Here is a 16,832-nt window from a genome sequence, read left to right on the forward strand (position 1 = left end):
GGATTTCATTATAACAATATCAATGATTTTAAAAGGAATATATTCTTTAAGTAATATGATTTGTAAACATATTTTTCATATAAACATTGTATACTTGGGAGTAAATTATGTTAAACCTCCTATGACTTATTTCCAAGTAGACATGCATAGGATTTCATTATAACAATATCAATGATTTTATAAGGAATATATTCTTTAAGTAATATGATTTGTAAACATATTTTTCATATAAACATTGTATACTTGGGAGTAAATTATGTTAAACCTCCTATGACCGATTTCCAAGTAGACATGCATAGGATTTCATTATAACAATATCAATGATTTTAAAAGGAATATATTCTTTAAGTAATATGATTTGTAAACATGTTTTTCATATAAACATTGTAGCCAGTAATTAGTTTGAATTTTTAACCAAAGTGGTTTAATTTGAATATTTGCCAGACGGCCTGCTAAATCTATTTCTGACAACTTTAAGTACATTTCTGCAGGCCTGAATCCATGATTCTCCAATACTTTGCAAAAGTATGTTGTTGTTTTTTTAAATTAAAAACCCAAAGTTTTGGGATTGAAGATTTCATAGATTTTCAGAAGTTCTGATGTTAGCTTAATTGGCATGTTAAGAAAACATAGTTTTTCCAGAAAGTAAGTCACTGATTCAGTGAATTATGTACTAATTGAGAAGAAATTAGCTTTCTGATATCTCACTGTATCACTTTAATTTAATAAATTTTGTTATGTATGTTTGTGTCTCCTCCCTCTGTTCATGGTATGCAAATTTTGGCAGCTGTAGACACTGATATTTGTGCTATTTGGAACCTGTCTTAATAAATTTAGACAACTCTCAGACACTCTTGCTCTAATTTGCCTATAGAGATATGAAGGCTTTATGGGAGAAGTAATTTTATCATTAATAATTCTACTTAATTATCTTATCAGTATTAACTTTTGTGTGAAAGAGCACAAACAGAAAACACTCTATTTGTCTCCATTTATCAGTGTTCTGATCCAGAGTTTAGTTGCTTTGTAAACCCAGATCAGACAGATAAACTCAATAAGAATGGTTTTAAAACAGATATTTAATTCAGAGATACTTGCAGTTATGGTTATTGCTTCTGGATAATACACATCTGTTCATTCTTATAGGTAAGAAATTAATACTTCCTCCACACCAACTTCTAACGTGGAATGAGGCCATCTGAGTCCTCCGATGGTTCCATGCTTAACCCAGACAAAGGCATTCCAAACTGCCACATGGCCAGGATATCCTGTGATGAACTTTAGTGGCTCTTGCCACAGATCTGATAACATGGGATTGCTGAATAGCTAAAACTACATTACCCATAAGCCATCTCTTAAGGAGACAGCACTTAACCCAATAAATGCCAAACATTCTAACATACAGATCTACATGCTCTAGTCAGGGTTACACGATCCAGAACAATCAGTGATAATTGTGTAATTTAAAATACATTTTAAAATCTCTGCAATCTAGAACATTTTCCTTCATCTAAAGCCCTCAAGTTATGTTATGACTCCTGTTTCTGAAATATCCATAGTTCTTTCTTTAACTGATTTAGGGATTGCTATCATATTTTAAAGGCAAACTATTTTAAAATAATGTCATGTTAATTCTCCATTACATTATTTATTTTTCTTAACTGTGAAAAATTGTGTGATACATATCTGTACCTTAACACTATTTTAGTAGGCTTTCTCAATGCTTATATCGCTAGAAATAGAATGTAATTCTCAACAGTTACCATTGTTAAGGAGAGAAATCTCCTTACACATAAATTTGAGACAAAATTTTAGCTTACGTTACAGTCACAGCTTATCATTAAAATTAAGCCTGCTATTCCTTTTTACCTGATAGAGTCTTACATTTTTAAAGCCTTTATTTTTGTACCCTAGTATGAAACAATTTTACATTTAAAGCTTTTATCTTCATTTCAGAGGTAAGGGTATTTGATACGCAGATGAGTATAAGCAATAGTACATGGTAATTTATATAAAAGGTATACATTCATCTTAAAATAATGAAAAACTAATTAATTATTGCCATTTACAATATTAAAGACCAATAGATTAAGTTCCATTTTATATGATGTAAGTTGGAACTTTGCCAGTTTCCATTCTGTCTGATTAGCGCAGTTACAGAAGTAGAACAGTATCACAATATCTTGATTCATGTGATAAAGATATTAATGAGAAATACCAAGATAATGAGTTCTAATTAAAATTCAATAAAAAAATAACTATGAGAAAAACACAGAACGTAAACTGCAATCTGTATATAAAGACTGCCTTCTTCAATTCAGAAATCTTGCTCTGCTTTTGCCACTACCAAAAGCAATAGCAGTCAGTGAGTGGTGAAAGTAAATAGAATAAAAATGCTAGCTCCATTTATCTATAAAGAAAAAATGCCTGCTTATTATATTTCACTAATAGTAGTGAAAATAAAAGGGGAGAGAGGCAATGAAAAAAATTGCTATAACTAAACTATGGGCCTAAGAAAGAAGAAAGAAATATGACAGAAGAAAGAAATATGACATTACGAATTTGTATACATCACTAACTCATCTAACTGAAGAGACTGAAACTTGCCTTTTCAAAATGTGTAGTATGTTAGCTTTAGAAAAGTGCAGTTCATTAAAAATCATAACATATGAAAGGCTAAGCTAGGGTAGCCTCTTGGATAAGATTTTGAACTGGAACTGTGCCATTTTTGTATAAATATTGGTGAAAGATACTGTAGATCTCATTCTATTCTCCATACTTATCTTTTCTGCAGGCAGGAGACAAACATTACCATCCAAGTTGTGCACGATGCAGCAGATGCAACCAAATGTTCACAGAAGGAGAAGAAATGTATCTGCAAGGTATAGAAATTATATATTGATATATGTAGGCAGAAGCTTCAGCTAATGCTGAATGCATAAACATGGGCAGTTATAGTATGCCCCAACTTCCAGGTGCAATTCAAGATGTTGGTTATTACCTATAAAGCCTACATGGCATGATTATTTTAGGAACTTCCATAGTTTCTTATCATCCTGTACAAGTGGACATAGTTGGCATGGTCCAGGTACCATCCATTAAACAGCAAGTTCTGATGGGGCCTAGGAAGCTCACCTCTGTCACAGGACCTGCCATCCAGGAACATGTTAACAGGGTCTTCAAGGCTGAACTGAGGTTATAATAGAACTCTTTTGCTTTCAGTGTCATGAACTAATCTCTGTGGATTTTCTTACATCATTTTTTTCTGATTCTGACCAAATATAAAAATGTTGGTTTGCTTCAGTTCATATCCCTATCCAGGGGTGTTATTAGGAAATGATAAAATAAGATTAAAGTATAAATCAATATAGAATTTCCTGAATCTTTTTTCTTTTCTTTTCTTTTTAAACCAAAAATAAGAAGTACCAGAATTTACTGATAGAAAACAAGTTTTTTCTAGTGCTCTTGTGACTATAACATGTTTCCATCTGCTGGCGATGCTGTCTAACCCACATTTTTCTATCTTATCAAGTAGTAGGTTGTGGTCTACTTTATCAAATGCCTTATTGCAAGTAAATTATATCCACAGCATTCCTCTGGTCCACTAATTTTGTCACCTGGTCAAATAATGCAATGAGCTTTGTCTAGCATGATCTGTCTCAGGAAACATTTCAATCTTCTGAGCCAATTTAGAGTGGCCCAAGAAGGTGCTGGGAAAGCAGTTTGTAATATACAATTTAAGTCTTCTGTTAAAAAGAAAACTGATCCAAGTCAAGACGCTACTGCAGAAGTTTTTGCAGTTAAAGAAGGTGGGAAGAATTAAAGTCACTATTTTAAATGGATTTCTTCAGAGTTGAATGAAATGTAATATGATTTATCTTGCTTTTTTCCACAATAGGCTCTACAGTTTGGCATCCCGACTGTAAACTGTCTACAAAGGGAGATGAAAAGCTAAGGGTAAGGAGTAATTTGCATTTTCTGAATTTTTTTAAACTACTGTATATGATGATTTCTTTCACATAAAATATTACTATTTTGCAAATTTTAAAAAATCCTTTTCATAATTATTTTACTGTTGATCTTTTTCTTGTGTTTGGTCTTGGGTTGTAAATAAAATTTTAATTTTATATGATTCCTTTAGAAATTGGAAATGTTTTTTATAGCCTTAAGGATGTGATCCTGTTTATTTATTTAAAGTTAATATGACTCTAGGATAAGCCTCAGCAAAGAACAGATAATGTATAAGAACTCTGCCAATTTATGTATTTTATCATTCTGAAACCCATTAAAGAAAAAGGAATCATAAATCATTTGAATTTATGATTATGCTATAAACTGACAATATAATCCAATATACTTATAGACTTGCATACTCACAACTGATAGAATACTCTTCCATATGTGGGGTCCATCACAGAATATTGTTCAGGTTCTATGAATAAAACAAAAGGAATAAAAAGCATCCTGAGTTTCTGAAAAACAGTCATGTAACATGATATTTGGCAAATGTTTATCGCCTTTCTAGGAAAACAGTATTCCAGTGTCCTATGGAAGGCCTTGGAGAAAACTGTTGTGCATTTTATCATTGCTTTAATTCACCAGTGTCATTTTTACATTTTTCCCCTTTCTACACCCTTAACAGTTCAGAAGTATATAAATTTCATCAATACATAAATTAACTTCCAAAATTTTCAGATTTCAAAGTAATATATTCCATTCTTACTGATAATATCTGGATCTGGATTTTTTTCTTCTATTCCTGAAATGAAGAAGATCTTAGAAAAGTTTCCACTGGTTAAAGGAAGGACTAAACTTTATTTCCCATATTTTCCCAAAAGATTTTTTTTGCTATGTACTCTGGAAAAATGGGATTTTTTTGAGGGAAGGGGCAGAAAGAAAATATTATTTTCCTTTTTACTGGTATGGACAAAGCATTATTTGTATTAATAAATGGGAAGTTGTCAGTAGTTGTTTGTGTTCCAGACAAATATATTGACCTAAGTTTTGCATCATTATCTTCATTTGGCTTCATTTTTGTGGATGGGTGGGCCTTTGAGTCTGTGTTGATTCCTAGCATATAGATCTATTCATTAAATATCCCTTTTGGATATCATTAAAATTTGTAAGACCAGGTTAAGTAGCCACAAAGACTGAGTTACTGATAAATAGTAAAGTCAGAAGTATGATTCTTTTAAAAGAATGATTCTTGTTAACTGCCTGAGTCTTGGGACGTGGGCAGGATATAAATGCTAATAAACAAACACATTTGTTGTAGGATTAGTTCATCTCTAAGTTGAAGATCCAAACGTGCTGTTAGCCAGATTGTTTATGTGTTGTTATTAGTGTGGTAATAATTCTCCAGCTAATTGTTATTGACCTTTCAAAACCATTTAGCAAAATTCCCCGTTTCCAAGGAAACTGCAGCTATTCCTTTCTTTCTCTCCTACATGAGCAAGTGCAGCAGCTCAGTGTAAAAAGACATTTGCATCTAAAATGTAAACTATTTCTTGAGAAACGGTAGTTCCAAAAAGTGTATAGCATTACAGAGAATCAAAACTGTTCTCGTTGTATTTCCCCTGATAACCAAAATATATACAACCAGAATTACTTGTTGAAATAGCTTCAGCAGTCATCAGTACATTATACAGCATTTTGTCTACAGCGGATCTTGGACTGCATGCTTCTTATTATCGCGAGTTCCTGCTGGGTTAGATTTTAGGTGGAGTCCATAAAAGCAATGATTATTTAAGATCTGTTCCTCTTGGGAGATTTCCATAGAAGGCTACGGATGCCAGAAAAAGCAAGAAATAAAGTAATCAGGTATAAAACTGTGCGGAATGTTAATTGCTTTCTAACACTGCCCATAATCAGTTTTTCTTTTTGAGGGGGTTGACTGTTTTTCTAACTGCTGTCATGTACCAAATATCACAATGATTATAAGGAGAAAATTTTTGTGGAGAGGGAGGAACTTCTCTTTAATATATATGTTTAGGAAACCTTTCTCCTTTTTTCACTTTTCCTTGTTTTTTCTGTTTTATAACAGCATTCCTCGTCTGATTTCTTTTATCCAAAGAGTTTGGTTCTTCGCAGGCCTTACTCTTCAGAGGTTTGCAATTGTGCTACTTCTTTCTGCACTCACATTTTCAACTGCTACCCCCACTTCTTTCATTACCCTTACTTTTCATTTTTTTAACCACATAAGGCACACTTGATTTTGAATTTTCACAAGCAGTATCACTACTTGCTTCTAATGTATATGTTTACATAGATTGCAAGAAAAAAGAATAAGGATGCTAAAGAAACTACATTGAGACACTATGATATTTATGTAGTGATACCATGTTCGTTCTTAAAGAGAAAAAGTATGAATGAAAATCATTTTATTTTTCATGTAAGTCGTTCAAATGTTAATAGTCCTTTGAATTCTGGAAGACTTCATTTTAAAAGAAAAATAAATCAGCAGATTATCTTTGGGCAGAAAAGACATTCTTCAGTCCCTGTTTTGTACAAAGATATCATATGTAAATAGTGTATCCCAGAGTTTAATGATGAAACAGGCATTCCTATGCTTAACTATTTACATACTTATTTAAGCATTGTTTCTCAATATAATCTCCATAGTTTATATTCCCAGTTTTCAAGGTTGACTCAATTTAGATACTCCCCACTTTGGTAATACTAGTAAGCAATGTACTTAGGCCCAACTAGTTGACAGTGTTTTATTAAAGTGTAGTAGATTTTGTGCACAACTTAAACAGTTCTGTATATTTGTTTGCAGTTGTATGTATTTTTGTGTAAGCATGATAGCATGGATAATGTATATATATTGCACACCCATTTTATTTGGTTGCTGTTCAGATCAAATAAATATTTGGCTGTAATTCAAATTGTTACTTATTGTAAAATACACTCTCAGAAAAGTTTTATATGTAATGGAGAACAAATTCACTGAGTGATGTCTTTAAAGGGTGTTTGCTGTTCTGTGATAAGTAGATGCAAGCTACTACTTCTTGAGATTGAATAGTTACAGTTTCTTGATATTAATTTTCATCAAAGTTTATAATCTTCTTTGGCAAAGATTTTCAATGTTTAATGTCTTATAAAAGGAACTTGAAAAGCTGAAGACATGGGTTTGCTAGCTGGCCTGGGAACCTCAAAGTAATATGGAGTTCATCAAGTGGTTTGTTTGATTATTGTCACAAAGGGTCGGGTTGGGTGGGGTCATTAGTTTTGTATTTGATGTTTACTTTTGCAAGCCATCTGGAGTTGCCGTGAGTGGGTTTGGCAGCCATATACATTTTCTTAATCAATAAAATTGAGCAGAGTAACTTTTTACTATTACTAGACCTAGAGCAGGGGTCTGCAACCTTGACAACTTTAAGACTTGTGGACTTCAGCTATGCTGGCTGAGGAATTCTGGGAGCTGAAGTCCACAAGTCTTAAAGTTGTCAAGGTTGCAGACCCCTGACCTAGAGAACATTTCATTTATTAAATTTCTATCTGTCAAATAGCAAGACCAAGCCAGAGATGTGATAAAAGATATCATTTATGTAAAAGATTTCTTAATCTTTTAACAGCCTTTCTTTTTTACTGATGAGAAACAGCATTCTTTGACCATGTGTACTGAATAAGACATCACTTTGCTATTTAATACTTTATTCCCTCTTCTACCTTAGATGCCTTCTATTATTTCACTGCAGAATAGATTCTGGTTGTTTGGGGGGAGGGAAATGTATGAGCCAGAAGAAACAAAATGGATTAATGTTCAAGTAAAACAATGTATTATTTTTTGCATTGTTAATGCTGTCCTGAAGCCATCAAGAGGTGATGGATAAAATGAGGGTCATATTAGCTGTAAGATGTTATTTTTTATACAGGTAGTCCTCTACTTACAACAATTTGTTTAGTGATTATTCAAAATTACAACAGCATTGAGAAAAGTGACTGTTTTTCACACATACAACCATTGCAGCATCCCCATGATCAAAATTCAGAAGCTTGGCAATTATAGTATCCCAGGGTCATGTGACCACCTTTTGTGACCTTATGACAAGCAAAGGCAATGGGGACCCCAGATTCACTTAACAACAGTGCTACTAGCTTAACAACTAAGGTAGTGATTCACTCAACAACTTTGGCAAGAAAGGTTGTAAAATAGCGCAAAACTCCTTTAACAACTATCTCGCTTATCAGCAGAAATGTTGGGCTCAATGTGGTCATAAGTCAAGGACTACCTGTATAAGTTAAGGAGCTAATGTGGATTATTTTGGTTCATTTCATAATTCCTTAAATTAATAGGGGTGTAAATTTTAAAAGCTAAGTAATACAATAAGAACCAAATTAAGCAGAATGTCAAACGTTCCTTGATGGATTTTGTATATTTTCAAAAAGTAAAATTCAAAGGAAAGTTCAAGTATGATTGTAGCAGCAGAACTTGTAAATGAAATGTGTGATCTTTTATTCATGAAGCCTTTATATACATAAACAAAGGTGAAAAAAAGGTTAAAAATATAGATTTCCATTCCTCTCCTAAAGTCATTTCCTGGACTCTTGTGTGCAGTTTTAATCTGAGCATAATAAATTGATGATGTTTATGTTGTGCATAATATGGTAGCTTTATTATATATAATATTTAAATTATAGTTAGCATTGCAGTGACAAGCTAAAACAACACGTGGTCTCATGTCTGTTCTTCTACAAAAGCTTTTTTTTTTTTTTAAGATTAACTAAAAAAAACCATATTAATTAATTAATTAAGTAAGTAAGTAATGTATTTTCTCCCCATTTTGCCACAATGTGATTTTTATTAGGACCTGGGCAGTTTTATCATTCTGTCATCAAAATAACCCAGTGCCAAATCCTATGTTAGGATTTCATCTTTTAAAAAATTACCTCAAAGGTGTTTTTTCAAAAGGCAACTGGGCTGTTTTTTGTTTGAGGAAGACATTTCACTTCTCATCCAAGAAGCTTCATTGATTCTGGTTTTGGTTCTGTGGAATCTCTATGGACATTTTTAAAAAATTACAATTTAGGGTATGGAAATGTCCTAAAGCAAGTTAAAATTTAAAGAAGGCTAACATTTTCTAGTTTTCACAAAGGTTAATTGGTAGAGGAAGCAAGGATGTACAGACTAAAGTTTCACTGCTGTACAGGTAGTCCTGGAATTACAACAGTTCATTTAGTGAGCGTTCAAAGTTACAGGGACACTTTAAAAAGTGATTTATTATTGTTTTCCACATTTATGATCATTGCAGCATCCCCACAATTGCATGATCAGAATTCAGAAATTTGGCAACTATTTATGATGGAGTCATGTGATCACCTTTTGCAACCTCCTGACAAGCAAAATCAATCTGGAAGCCAGATTCAATTAACAACTGGGTTACTAACTTAACAACTGCAGTGATTCACTTAACAACTGTGGCAAGGAAGGTCTTAAAATGGGGCAAAAACTCACTTAGCAAATATCTCACTTAGCAATAAAAAATTTGGGCTCAATTGTGGTCATTAATTTGAGGACTACCTGTACATCCTCATAATGATCAGTCATAGCCTAGTACAGTGATGGCGAACCTTTTAGAGACCCAGTGCCTGAAAACCGCCCCCCACCCCGTCCCCGCTCTGCCCTGCCCGCTGGGCCACTCACCACCTCCACGACCCACCACAGATCACCCAGGCAGCCCAGCAGCGCCCTCTGCCCGTGCCCCGCAGCATCATCTGCGCGCGACGGGGCACAAGGGCGGAGTCTTGTCCCCGCTGCCCGGCTATCATGTCCTTGGCTGTGCTGCTTTGCATGGCCCGTGACTCTCCGGGGAGGATGCTGGTGAGGAGGGGGCTGTAAGAGGAGGCAGGGCTGGGGCGACGGTGTGTGTGCCCACAGAGAGGGCTCCAAGTGCCGCCTCTGGCACGTGTGCCATAGGTTCGCCACCACTGGCCTAGCATTATGTACAAATGCAAACTATTTATATAAAAAAGATGCCATAAAATTGGTTCTGTAAACCAGTATCTCTCTAAAACAGGGGTCCCCAGCCTATAGTCCGTGGCCCAGTACCAGACCACTGGGCCCTGGAAATAGCTGGCGAGCCCCACCCCATTTGCACATGCACGGGGATCCTAGCACCGCCGCCAGCGTCACACAGGTGCCAGTAGCTCGTTTGCACATGTGCAAGCATGTGTGCTGTAAGTGCATGCAGCCCGTTTGCGCAAGTGTGCAGGCACCAGCGTGCATGCCATAGGTGCACACAGCCTACTTGCACATGTGCACGCATGCTAGCGCCGCTATTGTGCACACACCTGTTTGTGCACGTGCACACAGGGCTGTACATGCGCACATTTCCCTGCTGCTCCCTTTCCTTCCAGGCCGCCAAGCCAGAAAGTTTGGGGAGCTCTGATCTAAAAAACAAAGTGACCTTGCTCATTTTCTTTTTGTGGGCCCCAGAAGGTACTCCAGAGTGAGTAGGCCCTAATGTTTTTCAACAATTTGAGTTAAAAATAATAGAATTAGACAGGATTAAGAGGGCAAATGTCTTACATTGTCTTGTACTTAAAATCTCTTCAAACTCCCTCAGAAAGAGTGTTGGTACCTCCTATTGTAGTCTTTGTGTCATATAAAACCTGATATAGCCCTTGAAGTGACGAAGGTTGCACATTCCTGCTGTAAAAGAGAAAAAATTATCTAAAACATAACTGTGTTCTAAGCATGTACTTATCCATGTATGAGTCACATTCTTCCATATCTAAGAAGCTGTTCTTTGGGCCTGTTACATGGTAATTCTATATGAATGCAGTATGATTGCAAACACAAACCAAACTATTCCTTCTTCTCCAGCTGTTTTCACCATCTTGTATACTGAACACCATCAAAACGTTAAGGCAGGTACTGTAAACTGTACTGGATCAATGTCTTTGTATCTGTTAGTAGTGCATCCAGTTGGTTTGATGTTCAAGGAATTATTACTGATACAATGAACTTACCCTATTTAATTCTCCAGAGCATGACTTGAACATCTGCAGTTCAGAGATGGGCAGCATCACATCACTCTCACGGAAGGATGTGGATGGCTCCAGTGTTGCTTTGTTTTAATTTTTTAAAGATTATCTGTGTAAATTACAATCCATGCATGGCAAAATCAATGTCAGAGTAAAACAGAGGTGCTGATTGTTGAGATATGAACCAGTTTTGCTTTTTATTAACAAAGGAGTTCCTTGGGTTAATGTTGCATATAAATATGTCAACTTTTAAATGCAACAATTAACACAAATGTGTCAGTGTGGTATACTAATTTAGATTTTGGATTAAAACTTGAGAAACCCAGATGCACGTTCTCATTTTACCGTGGAATTAATATCTTTGGACCAGCCAGCTTCACTTGTATGTTATTATAAAGATAAAAAGAGGAGGACAATTGTAGTGTAATAGTTAAAGGCACCAGGCTAGAAGCCAGGAGACTGTCAATTTTAGACATTGTATAAATATTAATCCAATTAGGTGATCTGAGCCAGTCACTCTCTCTCTCTCAGCCCTAGGAAGAAGACAGTGACAAACCACTGCTAAAATGTTACCAAGAAAATTGCATCGACTTGTCCTGGCAGTAGCTAGAAGTGGCACAAAAAATGGTGGGAGGAGGGGGCACAGAGGGAAAAAGAAAGCCTTGTATCTTGCCTTGAACTTCCCCCATAGATCAGGGGTCCCCAACCTTTGAGGCTTGGTAGCCTGGCTGGAGAGGAGAGAAAGGGGAACTGGGCAGCTTGCGAGTGGACTCAGCCCTTGGGTGAATGGTGGGCTGGCGCACTTGCACAGCTCTTCCACAAGTGGCTGGTACAGCATGCACACGCGCAATTGCCCGCTGGCTCACCACTTGTGCAAAGTGAGCTATGCACGCGCACCGGCCAGCCACTCACACTGTCCAATTTCGAATAGGCCACAGCCCGGTAATAGGCCATGGCCCAGAGGTTGGGAAACTCTGCCATAGATGGTGGAATGTAGGTATAAAAATGAATTTATCCTAATATGTAAAAGAAATCTGGGAATTCTTTTTTATAAAAATGTAATATTGTGAAGAGAGAAACCATAATCATGACAACAAATGGAATAAATATATAAAGTGTAAGGAAATACCCGTAACTCTCAACTTACACCATTTGTTTAACTATCATTCGAAGTTACAATGGTGCTGAAAAAATGGCTGTCACAGTGTCCCCTTGGCTTCATGATTAGAATTTGGTCTCCTAGCAACCAGTGCATATTTTTGATGGTTGCAGAGTCTTGAGGTTATGTGATTGTCATTTATGAGCTTTCTAGGAGACTTCCAACAAGCAAAATCAATGGGGCAGCCAGATTCACTTGATGATTGCATGATTCGTTTAACAACCACCATGATTCCCTTAACAACCATGAAGAAAAAAGTCATAAAATCGATCACAACTTATTTCATGACCATGTTGCTTAGTGATGGAAATTCTGGTCCCAGTTGTGGTTGTAAGTTAAGGACTACCTTTAGAGCTACTTAATGGATAGCACATTTCAAGCCCTTATTTGTAGATCAGCAATTTAAGGAACATGGAACAATATCGACAGATTCAGTCCCAGTATAGTCAGAACAAATGTACAATGCTCTCCCATTGTACATGCCTTATTTTACATTTGAGTCATTGGCATTTCATGTTTATAATGTTGAACATTCTGTAATACTGATCTTAAGGTTGCAAGTTGAGGTATTCTTTCTTTGAATGGTATCTATTCTATATGCATATTTATTTTGGCATCAGTCATGTCTGACTCGAAATAGTTGGATGTTCCTTTCATTTAATCAAATTTATTTCACAATTAGTATCCATACAATTGCAAACCTGATATCATTAAAAAAGAGTCAGAAAAGGTTTTGTTGCAGGGGGACGTGTCACTCATTGTACGGTAGACACTCCTCATTTGCTAGTGTTGCACCTATTAGGAAATAACTCAAACAAAACAAACTAATGCTTTTAAGTAAATGCATGTTTAAAAAATACAGAAACATTTTCCCCATAGGAAATAAATGACATTGTAGGACAGGGATGTCAAACTGCTAGCCCGCGGGCCGGACGCATCACATGGAAGCCGCGCCCACCCCATTGCCGGAAATGGCAAAACTATCCCGATACGTTGCGCAAGTCACGTGACGTCACGAGTTTGACATGTCTGTTGTAGGAGATGACTAGACTGAGCCTGAGGGAGAGGACAAACATGTCATCAGTCATGAATCCCTGTATATCCCCAAGACATCTAAGTCAGGGGTGTCAAACTCGCGACGTCACGTGACGTGTCATGATGTATCACGACTTTTTCCCATTACTGGCACTGGGGTGGGCCAGCAGTTTGACATCTCTGACCTAAGTTCAGCCCATTTTGAATTCTTTCTTAACTCCCACTTATTTCCTTTCACCCTTAGTAGTTCAGATTCTTGTAGACAGCTTAACCTTATAATAAATCTTTGTGGTCATTTGAACTGCCTGAATCTCCTGATTTCCCCCACACTTGAGGGACGTTATTTTTTTTTTAACTTGTTTAGGTTTTCCATACAGATGAGTTTTAATTGAAAATATCTGGGGAAAAACAATTATAATAATCTTGTATGAGTTTGACTGCAAGAAATGGCTTTCTAGCTGGAGCTGATTATCTGAATGAATATAATAGTTAACATTTTAGGAAGAGGTCATCAAAACAAGCAACCACCAGCAAGCAAAATAAGCAAATTTTACACAGTGCAGAAATTATTTTAAACACCTTGTATATTTAGAAATCTATTGATGAAACTGAAAGTTTTCTTCTGGATGCAAAAATGATAGCCAAATAAGTCAAGCCAAAAATATGATGACTGACAGAAGAATTACAGGTCAAAATAACAGAAAGTTGATCAGCAGATAAAATTTATTGTGCTAATGAAAAAAGAAGAATTAGTTGCAAAGCAAATGAAAAGCATAACCCTATAGTATTAATTTACAACAAGCACCAAGTATTTGTTTCCAAAATATCCAAAATATGTCACAATAGCAATATTTTTTTTTTTAAAAAAAATCTTGCTTTACAAAAACAAACATATGTTGTTGATATATTTTGTGGCATGTTCATTTTGTCTCTCAGTACTGGCTTATGCCTCTAAAGATCATCTTGTTCTTTGTTATGGACTATTATGCAAGAATAATTTGTACTTTTGCTTTTTTACCCCATTTTTAAAAAGAAAAAGGAACTAAACACAGCAATTTACTGAAATTGGGGGTCAGATTTCCCACCCCAAAAAATCGGAAGATCTGTTATCTTTTACAAAATAAGGAAAATGTACTTTCTGCCTATCTCCATGCAAATATTTCCACAGTAATGTCTGGGATGAATAATGTTTGCTTTCTCAAATCTTGATCTTTGGTTTCTAGCCAGTGAGAGACAAAGAAAAGTTCAGCAAGAGTTTAATTATAAATGATGTTTGGTTCAAGCAGAAAAAAAAAGGAAAACACTTATTCTGAATATTCCTTGGACCTTGAAAGAACATTTGCTGAGGGAGGGAATGTGTATATATTAGCAAGGCGATTGGTTGATGCTTTATAGTCTTCCCCAGCCAGCTCTGTTGGATCCTGCTGCATTGACTATGAGGCAAATGAACAACATTGGTGTTTCGCTCTGAATTTAGATGAGAGATCTTGTAGTCAAGCTGGACTTGCAGTGGGGACATTCTCTTCCCATCTGTCTGTTTCAGTGGAAAAGAGAGTGTTGGCTTCCTTTGACCTTGGTGGTATCATCACATTGACTCCATGGCTGGAGTTACTTGGGATGAAAGAAGGTTACCCCTCTCTCACAAATAATAATACTCGGCAACAGCAGAGAGGGGTTAATGAAACATGTAAATCCATATAATCAGCAAAAGATAATGTGCTGTTTAAATACGAAGGGGTCCTGCTCTAAAACAACTTGAATTGGTTTAGATATCCAGTTAAATTGTTATATTCCTTCATCAGGTAAGAAACTTTTAAATCTTGAATCTAGTTCAGCAGAGTTCCTATTATGAAGTTGATTAGCAAGTATTTCGTTCTGTGGAAGATAAGTCCTTTTTCTGTTCAGATAATCTGACTATTTTGCAGTTCTTTTTAATCATATTTATGCATGCTCATCTCTTTTCTTTAACAATTGTTTTTCAGTTGAATATATTTGTGTGTGCTTTTTAAAGAAAAACAAAGCTTAGGCATATTGCCAGGATTTTATTTTATTTTGCTGCAATAAAATACAAGCTTTTTGTTTTTGTTTTTTTTAACAGGATTTTTTTTTGGTCTGTGTTTTGTATGATGGATTTGGGTGTTCTTGAAACATAACCCAATCCCCCCCTCCATTTTTATTTTGGTTAAATGTGCAATGGGACAATCCTGGCAAACATTATCCTGTCATGCAGTATTCTCATATCCCTCAGTTCATGTGTAGTTCTAATGAATATATAATTTTCATTTTATGACATGGTTTTAACTATAAACTCTGGGGATATAAATTCCAGTTCTGAATGAAAATGGGGGGGGGGCGAGGACTCTTATGAGCAGCATTTCCCAACCTGATGCCCTACAGATGCATTGAATTTAAATTCCCATAATTTTTTGACTGCACATTCTGGAAAATATGAGAGTTTATACAATAGAGAATTTAAGTTTGGGAAAAGGAATAGAACGATAATGGAAGATGTGGGACAATTGCTCACTTTATTCTTCTTGTTGTGAAGTGAGGCTATTTCTAGGCAAATCTGAGAGTTTTTGTACACTGAATTTATTGAGCCACCATATTCCTAACACAAAGAGGTAATAATACTTTTAAAAACCAAGAACTCATCTCAGGTACAATGTAAAAATTCTGCCTAGTCAGCTTCTTTCATTGATCATTGAAATATCCCAATGAAATAGATAAAACTAGGATAAGGTGGCCAGGGCACAACCTGGATATTTCATTTTAACTCAGTAGACCTTTATGTGATGCCATCACATAAGGGCATGAAAACCACCACTTAGTTGTTTCTGTTTTCCTACCTCTGGAGCAGTTAGGAAATCCCATGGAATGCCCAGGATAAGAGGAAAAAACAAAAAAGACAAAGCAGCAGTGCCTGCTAGATCATGTTTTTTCAAAAGACATCCCCAGTCTGAAGTATTGGACTATACAGGTTCTTCTGCAGACTTGCAGGAATTGGCAATAATTGTCTTCTAAAACTGTGGTGTTTTTTAGTCCTCCTTGTGTAGGACTTAGCATGAAAAGCTCTTCCAGTCCATAATACTGGGTAACCTCTCTGTAAAGATAAATACAACCTGCTTCATAAGACAAAAATGTTTTTGCTGAATTTTCCTTAAGAAAGAAAAAAACAACTTGAAAACAATTTGAAAATGAGCTTAGCTTTGAATGTTCCCAACAGGATATCTAACCCAGCCATGTTTTTACAGTGTTTTTTCCCCCCTTTACAGCCTACCCGGACATCCTCAGAGAGTATTTATTCTAGACCTGGATCCAGTATTCCTGGCTCACCAGGACATACAATCTATGTATGTATGCTTTCATAAAATATTTTATTAATTAGATTATGATATAGTGTTATGTTTTTAGAAATGTACTTATTTAGATGTATTGTCATTTATGAAGAAGAACAAAACAGTTCATTAACTGGGAAATCAGAATTATTTGCTCATGTTAATTCATTTTTATCAATTAGATTAAAATAAATTCTGGCAGAATGACATGTCTTATTAAAAAAGACTCCTTTGTAAATTTTTGATTTGTTTTTGGGGCATTGTCAGTAATACAGGTGGAACTCGACTTAACAACTGGTCACTTAGAGACC

General features: G+C 35.7%; 1 protein-coding gene across 1 annotated transcript in view; it reads left to right on the forward strand.

Moving 5' to 3' along the window:
- ABLIM1 (actin binding LIM protein 1) overlaps positions 1–16,832 on the forward strand; it is a 151,047-nt gene that overhangs the window by 94,679 nt on the left and 39,536 nt on the right. Inside the window, exons 7-9 of the mRNA XM_015815819.1 lie at positions 2,795–2,882; positions 3,899–3,957; positions 16,459–16,536. Of these exons, the coding sequence (XP_015671305.1) occupies positions 2,795–2,882; positions 3,899–3,957; positions 16,459–16,536 (225 nt within the window). The remainder of the gene's footprint in view (positions 1–2,794; positions 2,883–3,898; positions 3,958–16,458; positions 16,537–16,832) is intronic.

This window comes from Protobothrops mucrosquamatus, unplaced genomic scaffold (assembly GCF_001527695.2).
Source record: "Protobothrops mucrosquamatus isolate PMUCROS unplaced genomic scaffold, P.Mucros_1.0 scaffold378, whole genome shotgun sequence".
Taxonomy (NCBI): Eukaryota; Metazoa; Chordata; class Lepidosauria; order Squamata; family Viperidae; genus Protobothrops; species Protobothrops mucrosquamatus.